Here is an 18,527-nt window from a genome sequence, read left to right as displayed (position 1 = left end):
AAAACCCGAGCAAAATACAATGCAGACCGAAATTAATGTCATTCGTTTCCAGTTTCCCATGCCACTCCAGCCTGGTACCTGGTGACTGTCGAATCCACACATAGCTGGGCGCTGTCTCTATCGTTCGCCCCCTCGTCAAATTGAAGAGTTCGGTCTCCTGTAGGTCTGTAGGGAGCCATCGTGTCCCAGTCAGCCATAGACTCTGATCAATGGACAAAATTGCATACATACACTTTATGTACGCATTGGTATGCAAGTATTACCCGTTCCTGCCTTTCTCGCTCGATCTTGGGTAAATTGAGGATACCTCCTCCCTCAGGTAGCGATGATAATTTGTCGGCAGATTTGGCATATGGGCACTTTCTGCGAGCAGCTGTTGCCTGGCAAAGCGCCTGTCAGAAATAAGAAGATATCGGCCCATTCACTGCTCTTAATCACTTCCAGCTTTCTTGTCGTCCAAGGACTTTACGCTGAAGTCATCTAGACGTGATCGTCGTCATAGTTGTCTTCCTCGTGGGGCTCGGGGCCTCCGATCTCTTCGTCAAACGCGGCCTCGTTGTCGTTCTCTTGATCCTCTGCATCATAATCGTATTCCGAATCCTCGTCTGTTTCTTCAGACAAGTCCACATCACACAGGTCATACCACGTGAGATGTCCAAGCTGCTCGTCGGTCATGAGTGTGTCGCGCCTGACCAGTTGAAAACTATGGCTCCAGTGAACCGCCCAATCCATATCGAACCCGGAGGCTAGTCGGAGCGACAGGAACCTAGGACACGCTTTCTTGAGCACGTCGAGACAGGTGTCCTCTTGACCTTGGTGGAAATTCCTGAGCTCTGTTGCAAGGTCGTTGTACCGGTGGCTCCTTGGCTCAGCACCCGGATGCAACTCTCGCAATCGTCGTGCGACGACGATGAGGCCGAGCGTCTCCAGTCGTGGAAAGGCCCTGGCGAGGATATCGACAACTTGCTTCCATTCCGGGTCGTATCTGAATCCCAGGCCATTGTCTTGACCCAATAGGCCCCACTGCATCGGGTCGATCGGCGACACATCGACTTCGAGTTGGAGATTCCGGATATGTCTGGCGTACTTCTCCACTCGGGGTAACCACATCAGAGCCGAGGTGGCATCCGTCACCAGAAACGTGTTTTCTTGGTAATAGGCCTCGGTGCCCTCGTTCCGGAACAGACGGCATGTTCTGAGTATGTCAAGTCCTGGGCTGTCCTTGGAGACGCGGATGGGGCTGGTTTGTTTGACAACCTCGCGGTAGATCATCAGGCGCACTTCGGGCGCAAGCTTGGCAAAGGTACTGGCCATTGTTTATTGGTGATCCGAGTCTTTGATGATTTGTGCAAGAGAAGAGGGCATAAAAGAATTGGTGGGTAAAGACGTGAGTGAGACTGGGGCGCAGGTATCGAATGATTTGATGATATATCAATAATCCAAAGGGTGATTTGGGACTGTTGTTTACCTTTGCCTGGTGCATTCGGGAAATCCAAAGAAATGCTGAGCAAAGAAAAGGTAAACCATAAATAAAAAAAAGTAAGATAAATCGAAAGCTGTGGTCACATGCAACTGGTATAAACCACAACCTGACGGAAAAATAGAAGTCTAAAGCATGAATAAAGTCAAAGACTGCTGTTGCCACAGCGTCACCTAGAACCAAAGTGATTGAGAGGTCAAGCAGAATCGACCTGTCGAGACCTAGTGCTGTTTGAGGTATGGCTGCCACAAGGGTGTGTATTGTTTCCATTTGGGGAAAGTGCACTACCATTCTGCGACTGGGACGACATCAGGCAACATTCGCACGGACGAAACAAGGCTGTACCTTAAACACACCTACACACCGAAAACAAGCACGTGCTTGATTTATTATACGGACCAGTGAGGCGTCTGAACTTCAGTCAAGTATTTGTAGTTTGGACAATTCGGATACTGGTATGTTCTCGTAAAGAGAAAAGAAAAAAAAAAAGAAGAAAAAAAAAGAGTGAAGCAGCTACCTTGACAAGTCCTCGCATAAGTCTGACCAGAAGTGGACTGACCAAACAACCAAAATTAAGGGGTCATGTAAAACGAGGTTAATAATATACAGCACGACGTAATTGGTAGTCATGAGAAAGTGTAGCTAATAAGGTGTGAACTTGTGTTTTGTATCCCTGAAGGTGAGCTACAGTTGGGTAAATTGCCTATTAGCAAATATAAAATTGGAGTAACTGGGCAAATTAGGTTCCGTCAATTCTGCCAATTCTATTAAACCTTCGTTATCAGCTCGCAGAGGCAACTCTTGCAACCTGATGAGCTTAATTCACGGAACACACACGCACACACACAATGCAGGTAGGTATTACCTGGCAAGCTGGGTACCTAGTAATTAAGTGAAGTTAGTAAAATGGAGAATTTGATCGCGCATGTCAAGCGGGGCACTGAAAAAGCCCCAGCCACCCTTTGTTTTTGCGAAGAGTCCGTGACGGGTGGGCCTTTTATCTTATCGCGGAAGAACTTTCCAGCGGGGGCCGCCCCACACTCCCCAAGCTTCTGATTGAGGAAAGAAAAAAAAAGTTGGAATCGTAGCTTCGCGCGACGGCGAAGCGGTATCGCGGAATAATTTTTTTTTCTTTTTGTTGAAAAAGAGTCTCTGTCAAAGAGCAAACACCCACACCACCGTGTTCAATTGAGCGCCAGCAAAAAGACATCAACAGAATGGCGTCAAGAGGAGCTCCCCGTGGACGCGGAGGAGGCGGCTTTGGCCGAGGAGGAGGTTAGCACAAAAAAAAAAAAAAAAGTTCCTGGCCAATGCAGCGCGAAGCTGGGGCTACTTAAAGGAAACAAGAACAGCCCCAAGAAAAAGAACTAACCATTTTTTTCAATTGTTCCTCAAAAACAACAGGCAGAGGTGGCTTCCAACAGCGCGACTTTGGCCCGCCGGCCAGCGTGGTCGAGATGGGCAAGTTTGTGCACGCTTGCGAGGGCGAGATGTTTTGCGAGTCCATCAACCCCAAGATCCCGCACTTTTCCGCCCCGATATACCTCGAGAACAAGACGGCCGTCGGCAAGGTCGACGAGATCCTCGGCCCCCTGAACCAGGTCTTCTTCACCATCAAGCCTTCCGAGGGCATCCAGGCCGGCGCCTTCAAGGCCGGCGACCGCTTCTACATCGCACAGGAGAAGCTCCTGCCGCTCGAGAGGTTCCTGCCCAAGCCCAAGCCCCCGCCCGGATCCGTCCCCAAGGTCAAGAAGCCCGCCGGCGGACGCGGCGGCCGCGGCGGCCCTGGTGGTCGCGGCAGGGGAGGCCCTAGGGGTGGTGGTTTTGGTGGTCGCGGTGGTGGTGGTGGTGGTTTCAGCCGTGGAGGTGGTGGCGGTGGTTTCTCTAGGGGTGGCGGCCGTGGCGGTGGTGGCTTTAGCCGCGGTGCCGGCTCGGGTGGCTTCTCGAGGGGTGGTGGTCGTGGCAGGGGCGGCGGTGGCTTCAGCAGGGGAGGCAGGTGAGAGTGATCGGGGGCATGGGCGAGGTTCACTGCCGTCGTCGATTGGTATTTGGTACGAACACAATTGGGGGACGTTTCAGTTCATGTTGAAAGACAAGACTCCTTCACCGTGTCCCGAGGGTGGACGGGGCTTACGTTCCTCGGACTTGTTTGATGAGCTTTGTAATGGTGTACCTCAACATTTGCAGAGTTTGATTTTCATAGGCGTTTACGGTACTTGGATGGGTTATTGTCATCAAAAAAACGAATTCAACGGTGCTTTTCTGTGGTGAATACTTAAAAGGGGGAAACAATATCACAACATCAGTGACCAAATGCATCCGTACGTCTCCAAATATTCGATAAATTCATTAGCATAGGGTGCATTAGCCATACACGTAAACAGGTAAGTCGGTGCCATCATCCATCGTCTAAACTCAGTCATCAAGGACACATATAGCCATGATGCGTTTCTTCTCCCAAAACTCCAAAGGAATGCATCTTAAAAAGACAAAAAAAAAAAAAAAAAAAAAAAAAAAAAAAAAAAAAAACACAAGCTGGGAACCATTCGGGGCGGAGAGTCATAGCTGCTACCGCTCAAAAGGTCCCGATACCATAGCCGGGTAGATGATGTACATGACGGCAACACAGTCGGGATGATAGATACAACAAAGGAACAATAAACAAAGGAAAGAATGGAAGGATTTTCACAATATTATTTCTTTTGAGGTTGACCAGCCTCAATCTGCATCGGTCCCTTCTCGCCAGGTCCTCCGGGCGGACCAGGAGGGCCACCGGTGCCACCATTCATTCGGACGTTGACCAGAAATGCAGCGGCGAGTATAACTCCCAAGCCGCCGAGACCAAGGCCAAAGTACTGTGCACCGCGGTATCCGCCGAGAAGCTCGCTACCACCGTTGTGCAGGTTAACCTCGACTGTGCCTGCGAAGCCGAGGGCAATGGAGATGGAGTAGTTGACGACGGTGACGACGAGCGAGGCGGCGATACCCTGATGTTCCTTGCTGACACTGTTACTCAGCAGAATAGTCGCAGCCGGGTTGCTCATGTCCATGCCGAAGGGCATGATGAGGATACCGAAGAATGTATTGAACCAGTAGCTCTGGTTGACGGGTGCCGTCACAAGGAGGAGTGAGCCGGCAAAGAAGGCGCACATGGAAATGAACATGATACCTGGGGGTCCCAAGCGGCTCATGAGGAAGCCGGTCAACAGACTGGCGGCTAGACCGGTGATGGGCGCCGGGGCGAAGGCAACGCTCGTGAGGAGCGCATCCCAACCGCGCAGATTTTCGATGAAGAGGATGGCGTAAAAGACCCAGATCGAGAAGCAACCCCAGCCGGTACCCGTACAGGCAAGAACGAACACTGTCGAGGATTTCATGGCGGAAATAGGTACAAGCGGGCGGCTCACAACCGTCTCGACAAAGATGAAGGCTCCTATCAGTATCAGGCCGATGACCAAGAGGAAGTAGGTGTACGGTGTGTTCCACGACACGATGGGCGCTTGGTTGAAGGCAAAATTGAAGAGAACAAGACCAGCCACACCCAAAAGCATGCCACCACCATCGAGTTGAGACCACAGGCTTGTGGAGGTGTCGCGGCCCTTGACGCCAGTGTCAGGCATCACTAGAACGCTGATTGCTGCAAGAGCGACACACACTGCCGCCATGGTCCAGAACGCCCACGGCCATGAGGCGTGCATCGAAAAAACCGATGCCATGATGGCACCAATGAAGAAACCCAACGGTGCAGCGGCACCAAACAAGCACATGACCATGTTCTTGCGAGGCCCAGGCTTGTAACCCCGACCCAGCATAGCCTGACCGTTAGGAACGAGCAAAGCTGGCCCGATCCCCTGCATGGCACGGGAGAAGCAGAAGAAGACGGTTCCCTGGTATCCGGCCATCTGTACGCGTTCTGCAAAGCCGCAAATCAAGCTCCAAAGCCCGAACCAGAGGAAGCCAATGATGAACATCTTCTTGTGTCCGAAAAGATCGCCCATTCTACCGGACGGGAGCACAAACGTACCAGCCGTCAGGCCATATGCCGCCGAGTACCATGCCATGTCGCCAAAGGTTGTATTTGGGAAGGAGTTGCCGATGATGTGGGCGGGAACCATGGCTTGAGCGATACCAGCCAACATGAGGATCTGAGAGATACAAACCATCGATACGAAGGCATACTCCCGACCCAACGAGAATCCATAAGGTCGATCGTCCCCTGCGGGAGGTCCCTTCTTTGACGACGCCCTGGAGGGAATCTTGGGGTCAAGCGGCCCGGGTATGTACTCGCTAAGCACACCTGACCCAAAGTCCTCGTTGGCGGATCGAAGGTAGGTGTACCTGCCAATCTTGATGATTGGGGATGGCTCATCGGTGGACGTGGCCATGCTTTGTGCGAGAGAGTAGTGCTTAGACATGCGCTCCTTGAAGTCCGGATTCATCTTGTAGCCGCCATCGTAGAGGTCCATCTGAGACGTTGAAGCGTGCGGGTAATACACACTGGGAGGTGGCCCTCCCAACAGAGGGGCATCAGTCGAATGATGGAGATTGTACGTGGAGGCGATGTGAGGAGGCCATTCTGGCATTGGCGGGTAGTGGTGATAGTTACCGTGCCCATCGTAGCCTCCTGCAGCTGCAGCACGTGCCACTCGTGCACCGAAGGCATTGGGGTTGTGGCTATTGTTGAGATGCGGGAGCGATGGCCGCGTCTGATGGTGAGGCAGGTATTCAGAGGAGATTGCCGGCACCGGAACAGTCGCAGTCGGGGTGTAATCGAGATGGGCATGAGATCGTTCAGGGCTCAAGTAGATGGTGGGAGGTCGGCTCGGGGTATAGACACTGTTAGCCCCAGAGAATGGCAGCTGTGTGCTTGACCCATAGTATGTCATTCTGTTCATGGACGGTTGCATATCAATAGAGTTCCTTCTCTCTTGTGGTCGATGATGTTGCATTTCATGGCCTTCGTCCATCGGTAAAGGCTCGTATGGGTGATAGGAAGTGGACGGCCGAGGAGGGTCAGCTCCCATTCCTCCTTCGGCTTGGTGATACTGTTGCCTGAAGGACTCGGTAGCGGCGATCATGGCCTCTGCCGCTCTCTGCATTGCTTCCGAGGCTGTCCTTAATTCTGCATCTGTTGCCACGCTCACACTTGAGCGGCTAGCCAGTGCTGGCACACGCTCTTCGGAATCCCCAGGCATGTTGGATGGTACGTTTGCCCGTAGATGTAGTGACCCGTGGAAAATGGGGATGTCGAATGGAATGTACAGCTGTAATATAAAAGAAGAAAAGTTGGTTTCTGTTGGGGTTCCACTCAAGGTCGATTCTTTTGCAGTCAGATCTGCATTGGCGTAGCCGGGGGGCGCCAAAAAGAAGGTATAAGACCAGGCTAGGGCCTTGAGATTATCCAAGGGGGCTGGGTCATCAACAATTGAAAGGAAAAAGAGCACGTGTTTAGGAAGCCCGAACGGTGCTAACACTAAAGTTCATGACCATGTCCGACAGTGTGAAGGCTCGGGGATTGGGGGTGAGATGTAACAAAAGAAAGGCGAGAGGTATGGGCCGAGATAAAACAGAAAACAAAGTTATGAAGATGCAGCATCACTCCGAGGGATGTGGAGGTCCGTGGTACGACAGCATGTAGATCTTCTGCAACCATATACTACCGGGTACGTCAGCAGAGGTGGCATAGGAGGCCCCGATATGGATAGAACAGCCCGAGCCATTGTGGTTTGAACCTAGCCTGGGGGTCGGATATGGCGTGCATTGAACTATAGGATGACCATAGAAAGAAATAGGAAGAGAGAAGGGATGGAACGACTCTCATTGTCAGGGTGGTGGTCCACTAGAATGATTGCTATGCATGGCATGGTTCAGGTTAAAACTTGCAGCGGGCACTCTGTTTGGCCGCTCCTCCGCCGGGCTGACAGTGAGAAAGAAAGAAAAGAGTACAAAAAAAAATAAAAGCTTTGTTGGTGTTATGTATCTTTGTGGGGTCAGAGGCAGCAACTTTAGGCAGGTCTTAGATGGCTGCATAGGCGTGGTCAAACAAGAGACAGACTTGTCTAGGGTTCGACATTCATTCGCTATCTCGAGTCGATTTCTAGCTCGTCGCCTGTCATGGCTGCATCATGGAAAAGACATAAATCAAGCATAGTCGGACAAAAATCCATCAAAACGTAGCCGCGTTGAGGCAATGGATTGACACTTGTGTGAACAGAACTGGAATAGATTGAGCGTCAACCTACGGTGTTTGCGTGGACTGAAAAGAAATGTGGGAGGAAAGCACGGAATAGGGGTGTGTTTGGTACGCGTCTTCGGAACCAAAGTCTTGGCAGACCTGTTGGCTACATAGCACAGGCCAGATTGAGCCTTCTGTGCTGTTGCCAAGACTTTTGGCATAGACCGAATGGCTGTCGACAACAGACTTCAATCGGACCCTAAAAAGACAGAAAAAAAAAAAAAAGAAAAAAAAAAAAGAATGCAGAAAGAAGACGGACGGCACCAACGGTGGAGAGAAACGTCATTACCATGAAAGCCATGACGGGTAAGACACTAAACAGACCGGGAACCCGTAGTGCAACTCATTTTTTTTGCAAGAGAACGGCCGAGATGTCTGACGCTAGACAGCTCAGCGGTCCGCCACAGACAGCGGCTAACACTCGCCGTTTTGCAACGTGCCCGTAAATTCGAGAGCGTGTCAAAAAAAAAAAAAAAAAAAACCAGCGTGTACGATCGATGTGTACTGAATTGACCGTCATTCCTTTTCATCATGCATGCATGTATGCATGCATTCAATTCAGTTCACGCCTCGCGTCCTGGCAGAGAATAATAGTATATGTTCTGTACCCTGCAGAATTAATGACAATTAAAAATGACGAAGGAGTGCGAAGGGATTTGAGCTGGAAGATGACATGTAGCCATGAAGAATAAGAATGAAAAAGAGAGAAGAAAAAACCCCGACCCAATCTTGCCAGTCCATGAATGACTACATTGTGCTACCAGGTAAAGAATAAAAACAAATGAGGCTGAAAGAATTTTGGGTTCGGATCAAGAACTAGGGTCCACCCCTGTAGTCATGCTGATCGATCTCCCGCACGATGAAAACTACCCGGACCCTGTGGAAGCAAGCCACCAACCGTCTCCACCATAACTCTAAATCGACCAGAAAAGCAATCAAGAATGTCTTGGACACGCCATAGGGAACAAAGAAAGAAGGAAGGCGGAATCGGTGCCAGATTAAAACCGGTCTTTTCCCGGAATCCGTGTCTTCTACCAAACAGATATCTAAATCATCCCTCCCGAAGTAGTTGTATTTGGCCTGCAGCGATTGGTATGTTATAATTGTTTAGATGACTGCCAGACATATCGGTATTTGGTATGGGGTTGCTACCTAACTTGCCTACCTAGGTACGTAGTTAGGTATTCACACCTACTACGTACCAACTTTGACTCGCTCAGGCTTACATACATTCAGGACCCTCTTCAATTACTTTTGTGGCTGGCGACTACGAATCTTCGGATTTGCATTGAGCCAAAACTTGAATCGAGAAACACCCTCGGGCTTTCGCCTCTTTGTCCGTCCCAAATGTCAATATATGCTCGGACCGCCGTGCGCGTCGGTGCTTCTCGTTCTTGGCAAATCAATGTCAGCATTAGATTAATTAGTATCCCTCTTTTTTGGTTTCCCCCATGGTCGGCTGCGTTGCCTCTTTTGGACATGCATTGAAATCAATTGGTGCAATTGAAAATCCCTGATCCAGGACGGAGAGAAAGAGTTGGCACATCATCGCAATCGACAATTCAGACTTGTGCGTAGGTCGAGTGAACGTATCTGAATTCCCTCCATCCAAAAACAAAAAAAAGAAGAAAAAAATCTAGAAAAGCCTTTGTTCTAGACCCAGCCTAGTAAGTCAGAGAAAGATTACACATGCATCTGTGTTATCTTCGTCACTTTTATCGCAATGCCACTCTTTTTCTCCGCAACCCCGTTATCCGTCAGAATCGGCTAGTCGGCCGGTCGGCCTCTCGGTCGATTTGTTTTGCGCCCCCCAAGTTTTTGAACATGCAGTACCCGAAACCATAGAGAAAAAAGGGAGAAAGGGGGGAAAGACAAAAAAACGAACCTGTGCTCACGACGTCAGTAAGATGTAGCACGTACAGCCCTGCTGACTGTGATGATGCAGTCAAACATCGGCAGTGCATACGACATGCACTCTGTCCCTCTCTTGTTTTGGTACTATGTGCAGCGTTGGATGAGTAGGTAAATGCCTACTTCCTAGATCCTAGGTAGTTGAAAAAGAAAAGGCAACCAGATCCTTCAGGATCCGCTGACAGTCAGCCCAACGGCTCGTATTCACGTCTTGGAAATCGGGTCTCCCAACTATCATGCTTGCCCTCTGCCATGTGTCAATGGAGATAATTATTTGCATGCAACTTTTGATCTTTTGGAAATAGAACAGTGCATGGACTGTATTTTCTAATATGTGGGAACAAAACATTACACAAACAAGTATTCAGTCCGTGGTAACAGAAAAAAAAATACAGCACCAGAAATTCCGATCTGTTGGAACAAAACAATGCACGAACAGATATCCGCTCATCGAACAAACAACTACTGTAGAAAGAAATCCTCCATCTAAAGAGATATTTGGATGCTTTTGCTGCAGTGATATATGAGATCACATATCTACAATCTGAATCATGTGCACGTTGATTCCTTTTCAGTTCCTGTCAGTTCCTGACATGAATTGCCTGGGCCTGCATTTATCATCTCTTCTTCCTCCAAAACATTTCCACGGAAATTTTCATATCCAAGAAGGGAACCCAAAAAGAATAAAGAAATATGAAAAAATCTTCGGTCGTCGCATCCTCGTCTGAATCCTTTTATTTTTTTCATAAGGACAATTCACGGCGACAAAGCTCGAATATCACAAAATGCCTAGGTGGTAAATAGAGAATCGCGATGTACTGATCACTTCTTTTAATAAGTACCTATGTTGGGCTAATATGGTGGAAACCAGTGTTTCAATATTGATGTAGGCTATCAATGAAAAGCTGCAGTCTCAACAAGGCGTGTCTCGCCCGTACGGCATTCAAGTGCCAAGCTTGTAACAAAGGAAAAATTCAAGAATGTCCACCCAACAATCTGATTTATTGCTACGGTTAACCGGCAAAAGCTGGTTGCAGAACAGAGACAAGAAATGATGCGCAGATAACGAACGCTTCATACCCGATTTCGGCGAAACATTTGAATCAAAACAAACCAAGAGAAGGCAAGGTATTGGGGGAATAGGTTTAAAAAAAAAAAAGCAAGGAAATAGGGAAAGGGGTTGAAAAAGAGCTCTAGAAAGCTTGATAGGTCCTAAAAATACCACACCCACTAGTGCTCATCGAAACGGAAACATCGTCTTAGCAGTCTTGGGATACTCTCCAGGAATGTGGAGGTTCGAGATGGTTGGCTGGCTGTCAGTTCGCATCGTGCCAGACACGGGACGGCCGTTCATGCCATTTCCCACACCCACATGCCCATTGCCAGAAGCTGTCACACCGGGTGCAGGATTGTGACCCCTAGGGATGGCTGACTCGCCGTCGAGTTCGCTACTTGTTCTGTCTGATGTGGCTCCAGCAGCTGTCGATTGGGGCAAGTGCGTTGGAACAGCTACGCCATAGTTCTCGGTAACTGGCTTTGACAATGAGCCATCGTGGTCATCGGTGGAAAGTCCCCCAACTTCCCTCTTGCTCGACCTGCGAGGTATTTCTATACCATCTGATTGTACCATGCCGTATGTTTGCCCATTTTCATGGTCTGCATAGCCATTTTGATGCTGGGAAATCGGCTCACTGGTGTAAGGATTAACGCCATCCTCACGCGCCTCCTGGGCAACCCTTGCAGCATTCGAAGGTACTTGGTTCATGGGACTTCGAACTGTGCTTCCATATCCTAGGTCACGGTCGTTGTACTGGCCCACGTCGGTAGCCACGGGGGCAGCAAAGCTATGGCGGTTCCTTTGGCTACCGCTTCGACTCAAGGTGCCGCTCCCACCATTCTCCGCAGCATAGCCGTAGCCATCAACCTGGCGGTTCCCTACTTGGAAAACACCCGAGTTCACACTGGCGGGCGATTGAGGGACTTGTAAGCCCCGTTCCGCGTTTATCGTCAAGTCGGATGGGAATCGCCCACCTGGTGAAGGACGTCTGGGCAGTACGTCCTGAGTCGGAGTGCCGCGGCTGATGGCGGCTGAGTCCGGAGCAAAGGGCTCGTCGTCATCTTCATCGACCATGCCGTCGCTGCTAGCAGAGTGCTGCGATGACCTGCTATAGCTGCGCGAGTGCTTGCGTACGAAATTGCTCTGCTCCTCGGGGGAGCTCTCGGTGAGCAGCTTAATATCCATGTACCATGCCATCATCGTGTCGTGACTCTCAGCCCGGAAGACCCAAGTATGGCCTCGGTGCATCGAACCCGTCTGTCGTCCCTTAATGATAAACTTGTTCGATGAAGCTCCTTCGGTCGAATGCGAGCCAAGCTTCTGCTCGGGGAGGAACAGGGACATGACCGGCGCCTGCGTCTTATCGGCTGACTTGAACTCGTGAAGATGCGTTGGCGACAACACATACCTAAGCCGGGATAGAAATAGTCAGCAGATATGGTTGAAATATATTTCTTGGGAAAGTAGGCCACTTGCCATCCAGCCGTATAGCTCTTGAGATATTTGCTCTTGCGCTCAAGCAATCCGGCCCTAATCTCCTGGCAAGCGAGAGCATCCTGCCCTTGGTAATGAATTCGTTCTGGACTTCGTAGTGGCATGTTGGGGTTCACAAATTTGTCGTCCTTGGATACAAAGTGCTCCCACTCGTTGTCCTTGGGCATCGAAATAGGCCCAGCTCGCAACTCACCGACCGCATCCAGGGATGTCTCGGCTTCCCTTTTGAGGATTCCGGCGTATGCGTTGTACGCTTTCTGAACCTCGCCAACGACAATCGACTCGAGATCACGCCCAGATCTCTCAATGTTCAAGTAAGCCTAGACAGCCAGATAAATATTAGTATCCTCAGCGTTCATGTTTGCGAATTACTAGAGCCTGTTCGCTACTAACCCTGTGCAAGTAGTTCTCCTCCTCAATCTGCCTCTCAATTTGCCTGTCCACGGCCAGGCGTAACAGGTAAGGGTCCTGCTTGCCGGTAGTGAGAGATGGATCGGCCTCGGCCTGGCCCAGGATCTCGTTGAGCTGCTTCACGGCCTTTCTAGTAGCCTCCGTCTCCTTGTCGACGGTGTTCTTGAAGTCGCCCGCAAGGTTTTTAATTTCCTTGATCTTCTGCTGGAGGTCGCTTCGCAGGCCAATGAGCGCCAAGATGACGTCTTCTTCAATCTCACGAGCCCTGTTGGCTTCTTCGATGGCCTTCTTGTTGTGACCCTTCAAGATGTCGATGGCGTCGTCCAGGCCGCCACTGGGAAGAAACCCTGGCGGCATCGATGTGTTGTTGAGTACATTGCCTAGTTTAATCAAGGATTTTGAACGGTGCTCATAGTGATTCTGGATCTCTCGGAAATATGCAATGAGATCCTTGAGGATCTTGCGCCATGCTGCAGATAGTCGGTTAGTATGCAATCTTCTTCCTGGCAAATAAGATGCGTATTTCTGCAGGTATCCTCTTACCCTGGAAACGGTTTGCGAGCACCTCTGTAGGATTCCCATGGGTCGCAACAGGGCACCAAAAGGGGCTGTCTTCATCCTCTGTAGGCCCGTTAGACTGCAGGGCCAGACTGCGAACGCTACCGGCCTTCATGCTCCTGCGGCTTCCGCTGCGCTTCAGGCTGCCACCGCGCTTGAGAGATGCCTTCTTCTTGAGCGTGTTGCCGCGCGATAGCTGCTGGCTCTCCGGCCGGTCGGCCACGGAGGACCCGGCGTACGAGTTGGACCGCTGCATCGTGCTGCTGTTGGCGTGAGGCATGTGGCCGTCTACGATGGAACTCCCCCTCCTCGAGGCGTCCCACTCTTCGGTGAATTTGGGAGCACGATGCGACGGGGATGTGACGTTGTCGTAGGGCGACAGACCCGCTGCTGCTGTGTTGGGTTGGGTGTTGAGCAAAGTAGAGTCTTGTTCTTGATATGACAGGTCCTGCTGCGCCTGTGATTGTTGGGTGTGGTTGATCGGATCCTGATATTGCTGTTGGAGCTGCTGCTGATCATCAGGGTATATCGGAAAGTATCCGCTGGGGGCTTGATGTTGCGCAGATGTGTTGTTGTAATTGCCGCTGGCGCTGCTCAGAGCTCTCGACAGCCCCGCGGGGCTTTGTCCCTGACGGAACCGCTCATCCAAATCTTGCTGGACGCTTGCGTTGTGCAGCGGCGCGGGAGAATCGAAGGGTGGCGCCCTAGCGCCAAGCGTGGCTGACATGATTGACGCAATAGATGGGATAGCTTCGTTCGAATGAGTCGTGGCTTTCTGGTACAAAATAGAACCCTTTTGACTAATCTTTTTTTTTTTTTTTTTTCGATTTCGAATTCGCCTGTGGCGCCCCGACCGAAGCGCTGTAAGTCGTGGTCTGGAGCCACGCTATCTTGGAGAAATATGATTACTCTATGACGCTTTTCGCTGGACTTTCCAAGTTAACAACCAAGACAGTCTAGACACAAGCGGAGAGAGGTAACCAGAATTCTGAGCTAACAGAGGCAGTGTTTTTGTTGTTACATACCACACAGACAGTGTCAATTCCTGCAGTGCACGTCGATCTAGCAAATAAAATACGGTCGTCGCCCTTCCCGTTGGACAGCCGTTGAAAGGAAGGCAGGGCAGTCAGTCCTATGGCCTGAGGACGGCGCCAGTTTAGGGGTTTTGGTCTGGTAGCAATGTCGGTAACGCCGCCCGCTTAAGTGCTCTTCAGGTCTGTCATGAGCTTGTAGTGGAGTCGACAGTAACCTGGCAACCTGGGCAATGACAAGGTGATGGAATTTAATTGAACCAAAGATCGAGTTTATGGCCCAAACCACTGCAAAAAGAAAACCAATTGAACAATGACGACTTAGACAAAAATAAAATAAAAACGTGAATTCATAACACTATAAGCAATTGAATGGTAATGTTGCTCTCGTCACGACGCTAAAAAGAGGAGCCGAAGAAATTCCCCTCAAGTCACACATGGGATGATGTCGTCGTCGCAATCCCACCAATTTAAACAGGCTTTGCAGGGTCCACGCATTGAAACGGCGACGGGTTCTGCTCATGTCATGGTTTCTTGGACGCACAGCAGCAGCCGGGCGGAGTGGGCGTGCCACGCCTGTGGGAAATAAGCTTGATCTCCATCCAAGTGCCCTTTCTCCGCTTTCAAAAAGCAATCCAAAACAGGACTAATCGTACAGTAAGTAGCGCTCGATCTCATTGTGCGGTATGTTCTGCCTGTCATGTTATCTATTTTGTTTCTTCATAATCATGAATCAAATTCGCCCGATTGTACCCCCAGCGTTATGAATGTCAGCAACTATAGTTTTGTACACGTAGGAGGGATATGTACAGCAAAGTACAGGATCCGTCAATACTTGGTTAGGAAAGACCTTATTATGCAATCTACAAAAGTACCTCCTGTAGCTCATCATATTCCCCTGTAATTACCTGTTAGTTTGCGTTCTCGACTTGCGCCATGTGAAGGGCAGAGAGAGCTCTCTATCTTTCTGGGTTTTTTCCTTTACCTTTGTTTGTGCATGCAACTGTCACCCAATGTGGCCCCAAGCTACGTCATCGTCCCCCACATGTCACTTTGCCGTCCGCCGGGAACAGCTTTCTCCATCTTTAGCCCCGGGTAGGGAAACCTTGGGTGGCCAATCACATAGCAAGCGCACCCGCCAAGGAAATACCTAGCAGGCCGCTAACAGAAACTACGGGAGGACCTTCAACCCGGAACCCGGCACCACGACGATACGTTACCGTACCACATACCTACCTTACCAACTTACCTACGATATGGCACCTTCGGCAGGTAGCTTTTCCTCTTTGGAGATCAAGGTTTGCCGCGGTCTGCTGGCGATATGACGCAAACTCTCTTGTGAAGGCAGAGTCGCGTACAAAGAAACGTCCGCGTGGTTTTCTTTATTTTCAGTATATACGGTAGGTTAATTTGGGAAGAGTCATGGGCACTACGCATCGACTCATAATAACAATTCAAACAAACAAGGAATACGCACATTTTGATCAAAAGTCCATCATCAATAAGACTAGGCGTAAATAAAGTTTTGGTCAATAGTAATTTTCAACGATCCAACGCCAGAAACCCAGACTGGGAAGTGAGAAACTGCAAGAAAGAAAAAAAAAAAAAATGACTGCGCCCAGTGCTATGTTATGCCCATGTCATCGTGATACCAAACCCACAAGACGCATTTCTGTATTCCTGTTCGCGATGAAAGGATTTGCAAAAGCAAACAAATTCGTATATATAACTAACGCCCCTGCCGACGGCGTACAATCAGGCCGCATATCAGGCTTTCGTCATCGTCCACGCCAGGGATGCTCGCGCTTGTCGACAACCGTCTGCGCACCCTCCCGTTTGTCGTCACATAAATTCCCTTCTAGGAAACAGAAGTCGTTTCTGGCCCCCTAAGATTCGTAGCGGATGCTGCCTGTTTCAGCCGCGTTGTGCGCCGCGGTGGAGGCGCTTTCGGAGGCACCTTTTTGTTCGTGTGCGTCTTGGTCGTCGTGCTTGTGCAGCTGTCGGTACCAGATTCATCGGCGCTTTCGCACAGGCTGTTCACCAAGCTGCTTGTCACCGACTGTGTCGGCACCAACAACTTTCCATGCCGGTGCTTGGGCACTTCTGGCCGCACCCTCTTAGATTTCGCAACCGTTTTTGTGGTCTCCTCGTCAGGCTTGATGCCGTTTGCTTCCAGCACATTCAAAGGGTTCTTGGCCCCCACTGCATGATCGGCCCTGCGACTAGGTGTCTGGACGCCAGGCTTTTCCATCACGGCCGCGACGTCACTGACACTAACAGAACTTCCGATTTGCGACTCAGAGAGACTAATTCCAATAAGCTTGCGAGCAACTTCACTCTCTCCACTGCCCACTGGTGACAGTTCCTTGGGCTCTAGCCCCAGCCACTTGACCTTGGACACGCGATCTACCAGGCGCAAGGTGGTGTCGTCGGCCGGCGCAAAGTGTGCATTCTCCGCTCCACCCAGTATGCGCACCACCCTTATTAACTCCTCGCGCTTGTAGTGAGGTGGGTTGCTCAACTGCGTGTGTGCCAGGAGGGGATATAAAACACGCAGATATGTATGTCGTAAAGCAGAAGACTCGTTGGGCAAGTCTAAAAGATTGCGGATGATGACATCCAAGAGCACCCGGAGGTCGTTTGTGTAAAAGTACTCGTAGGTCGCTTTGGTTGTGAACAATAGATAGAGCAGCTTCAGTATCAAAAGCTGCAATGAAGTTTCCGTCTCACGGTTCAGCAACAGAATTATATTCTCTCCAAAAGTTCTGAAATCAGGTCCACGCATGCTCAGAACCTTGATGACTCGATTTGTCAACGGCGGCACGTTTGAGTGCATGGTGGATGCCACCATATACTGTTCGTTCAAGACTAGCTGCAGATCCGCACAGTTCCCAAGTCAGTCGTTTTTGTTCCGAATACATACCAACTCCCGAGAAATATGGGATCGACCACCCCCTCAGGGCATGAGAGGAGAGTGAGGGCGACGTACCAAAACACGTATTATCGGGTAGTGATAGGGGTCATCAACGTCGTCGGAAAGACTCTCAATGACCTGAAACATGTACTGGACAAAGTCGTCCGTCACCTGCATCAGGTCCTGGGCGCTGATGCGCTCGATGCGAGACATCTCGTACACGAGCTCGAGCAGTAGGCGGTGCAGGCGGCGGTCGTTATCGCGCGTGCCGTTGATGAGCTCGACCAGGCGCGGGAAGCAGCCGTCGTCGATCATGCGGCGGAACATGACCTCGTCGGACCGGCCGTCGAGCAGCAGAAAGTTGGCAATGACGTGCAGCGGGCCCGCCTCGTCCTCCTGCAGCAGGCTGTAGATGATCTGCGTCCGCACGTACTCGCTGTTGCGGCCAAACACTTCGCTGTCCCGGAGCCGCTGCGAGCAGGCCGCCACGTCGTCCTCGGTCGAGAGGTAGAGTTCGCGGCACGACGCCACCAGGTACAGCCACGAGCGGAGGATGTCGTCGATCGACTGGGAACTGGAGCATTTTGCCGAAAGTATGTTTTCCATTTCTGCAGCGTCGGACATGCGGGGAAAAAAAGAGGCCGGTGGTTAGAAAGTCTATGAATTCGCCGTCGAAAGAGTCGATAGCCTGAAGGAAAATTTCAGGAAAACCCGTCGCTCGAGCAACTGACCTTGCCAGAACTGCTCCTCGCCCTCCACCGGCACGGAGCCTAACTGCTCCGCGTCGGCGTCCGCCATGGTTTCACGATCTTGAGCACGGCGGTCAAGACATTTGATAGGCAAGGAGATGGTTGTGCACCAGGCTTGGGTGCTATTGAGAAGCTACTGTGGTCAAGGCAAGAAACGAAAAGAAAATAGGACTAAACAGTGAGGCCTCAACAAAAAAAAAAAAAAACGCTTCAGTGAAATATATTCAAGGAAGTAACAAGCGACGCATTGCCATTTCTCCAAATGGAAGTGGCTCTTTGTTGTTGCAGAACAGCAAGACCAACTTGTGGTTGGGTTAAAGACTGGACTGGGACAAGGGCGACGCACAAGACGTTTTGGGGGGTTTTGGCGGGCAGGGTCGGATTCACCGTCTTCCAAACACAGCGGGTCAAGCAATACCCCCGCAGTAGCGTCCAGCCCCACGACGTGGGGTTTCAGGCTTGATCGAGGCATGGTGCTCAAGGGTTCAACCTGATGCTGAACAGGAACCAAGAAATATTTCACGTAGTGCGAGTGCCCCGTTTACATGGTATTTCATGGGAAACACCTTGATAGAGGTTGCGTTGTTTTGCACTTATGTCGCAACAGTCTCCAGCGCGATGCAATGCTGGTTTGCTTGTTTCCCGGGTGATTAAATCATGTTTACTAGGCACCTACCTAGCTTGGCA

At 50.5% G+C, this 18,527-nt stretch overlaps 5 protein-coding genes across 5 annotated transcripts; 1 reads left to right on the top strand and 4 right to left on the bottom strand.

The window, feature by feature from the left end:
- Positions 1-480: 480 nt before the first annotated feature.
- On the bottom strand, positions 481-1,314 carry PgNI_00466 (uncharacterized protein; the record flags this gene model as incomplete). Its single annotated transcript, XM_031120546.1, has 1 exon — positions 481-1,314. One exon carries the CDS (start codon positions 1,312-1,314, stop codon positions 481-483), a length of 834 nt encoding a protein of 277 aa, XP_030988254.1.
- A 1,267-nt stretch (positions 1,315-2,581) lies between these two features.
- On the top strand, positions 2,582-3,801 carry PgNI_00465 (uncharacterized protein). Its single transcript, XM_031120545.1, has 2 exons — positions 2,582-2,755; positions 2,885-3,801. The coding sequence occupies exons 1-2, from the start codon at positions 2,698-2,700 to the stop codon at positions 3,478-3,480; spliced, it is 654 nt and encodes a 217-aa protein (XP_030988251.1). The 5' UTR covers positions 2,582-2,697; the 3' UTR covers positions 3,481-3,801.
- Positions 3,802-4,173: 372 nt separating this feature from the next.
- On the bottom strand, positions 4,174-6,675 carry PgNI_00464 (uncharacterized protein; the record flags this gene model as incomplete). The annotated part of the gene is made up of 1 exon (XM_031120544.1): positions 4,174-6,675. One exon carries the CDS (start codon positions 6,673-6,675, stop codon positions 4,174-4,176), a length of 2,502 nt encoding a protein of 833 aa, XP_030988252.1.
- Positions 6,676-10,863: 4,188 nt separating this feature from the next.
- Positions 10,864-14,510, bottom strand: PgNI_00463 (uncharacterized protein; the record flags this gene model as incomplete). Its single annotated transcript, XM_031120543.1, has 5 exons — positions 14,172-14,510; positions 13,132-13,939; positions 12,571-13,058; positions 12,092-12,497; positions 10,864-12,050 (listed from the first exon to the last, which is right to left on the bottom strand). The coding sequence occupies exons 2-5, from the start codon at positions 13,871-13,873 to the stop codon at positions 10,864-10,866; spliced, it is 2,823 nt and encodes a 940-aa protein (XP_030988256.1). The 5' UTR covers positions 13,874-13,939; positions 14,172-14,510.
- A 1,525-nt stretch (positions 14,511-16,035) lies between these two features.
- PgNI_00462 (uncharacterized protein) lies at positions 16,036-17,889 on the bottom strand (the record flags this gene model as incomplete). The annotated part of the gene is made up of 3 exons (XM_031120542.1): positions 16,036-17,049; positions 17,167-17,699; positions 17,823-17,889. 3 exons carry the CDS (start codon positions 17,887-17,889, stop codon positions 16,036-16,038), a joined length of 1,614 nt encoding a protein of 537 aa, XP_030988257.1.
- Between the last annotated feature and the right edge of the window lie 638 nt (positions 17,890-18,527).

This window comes from Pyricularia grisea (assembly GCF_004355905.1).
Source record: "Pyricularia grisea strain NI907 chromosome Unknown Pyricularia_grisea_NI907_Scaffold_1, whole genome shotgun sequence".
In the NCBI taxonomy this organism is placed as follows: domain Eukaryota; kingdom Fungi; phylum Ascomycota; class Sordariomycetes; order Magnaporthales; family Pyriculariaceae; genus Pyricularia; species Pyricularia grisea.
The sequence above is the reverse complement of the archived record's forward strand: the minus strand, read 5'-3'. Positions and strand labels throughout refer to the sequence as shown.

What these genes read in the sequence shown, in the direction of transcription:
- PgNI_00465 (XM_031120545.1), top strand. Translation starts at nt 2,698, where the DNA reads ATGGCGTCAAGAGGAGCTCCCCGTGGACGCGGAGGAGGCGGCTTTGGC. An exon ending in CGGCTTTGGCCGAGGAGGAG is followed by an intron (nt 2,756 to 2,884) that starts GTTAGCACAAAA and finishes CAAAAACAACAG; the next exon opens with GCAGAGGTGGCTTCCAACAG.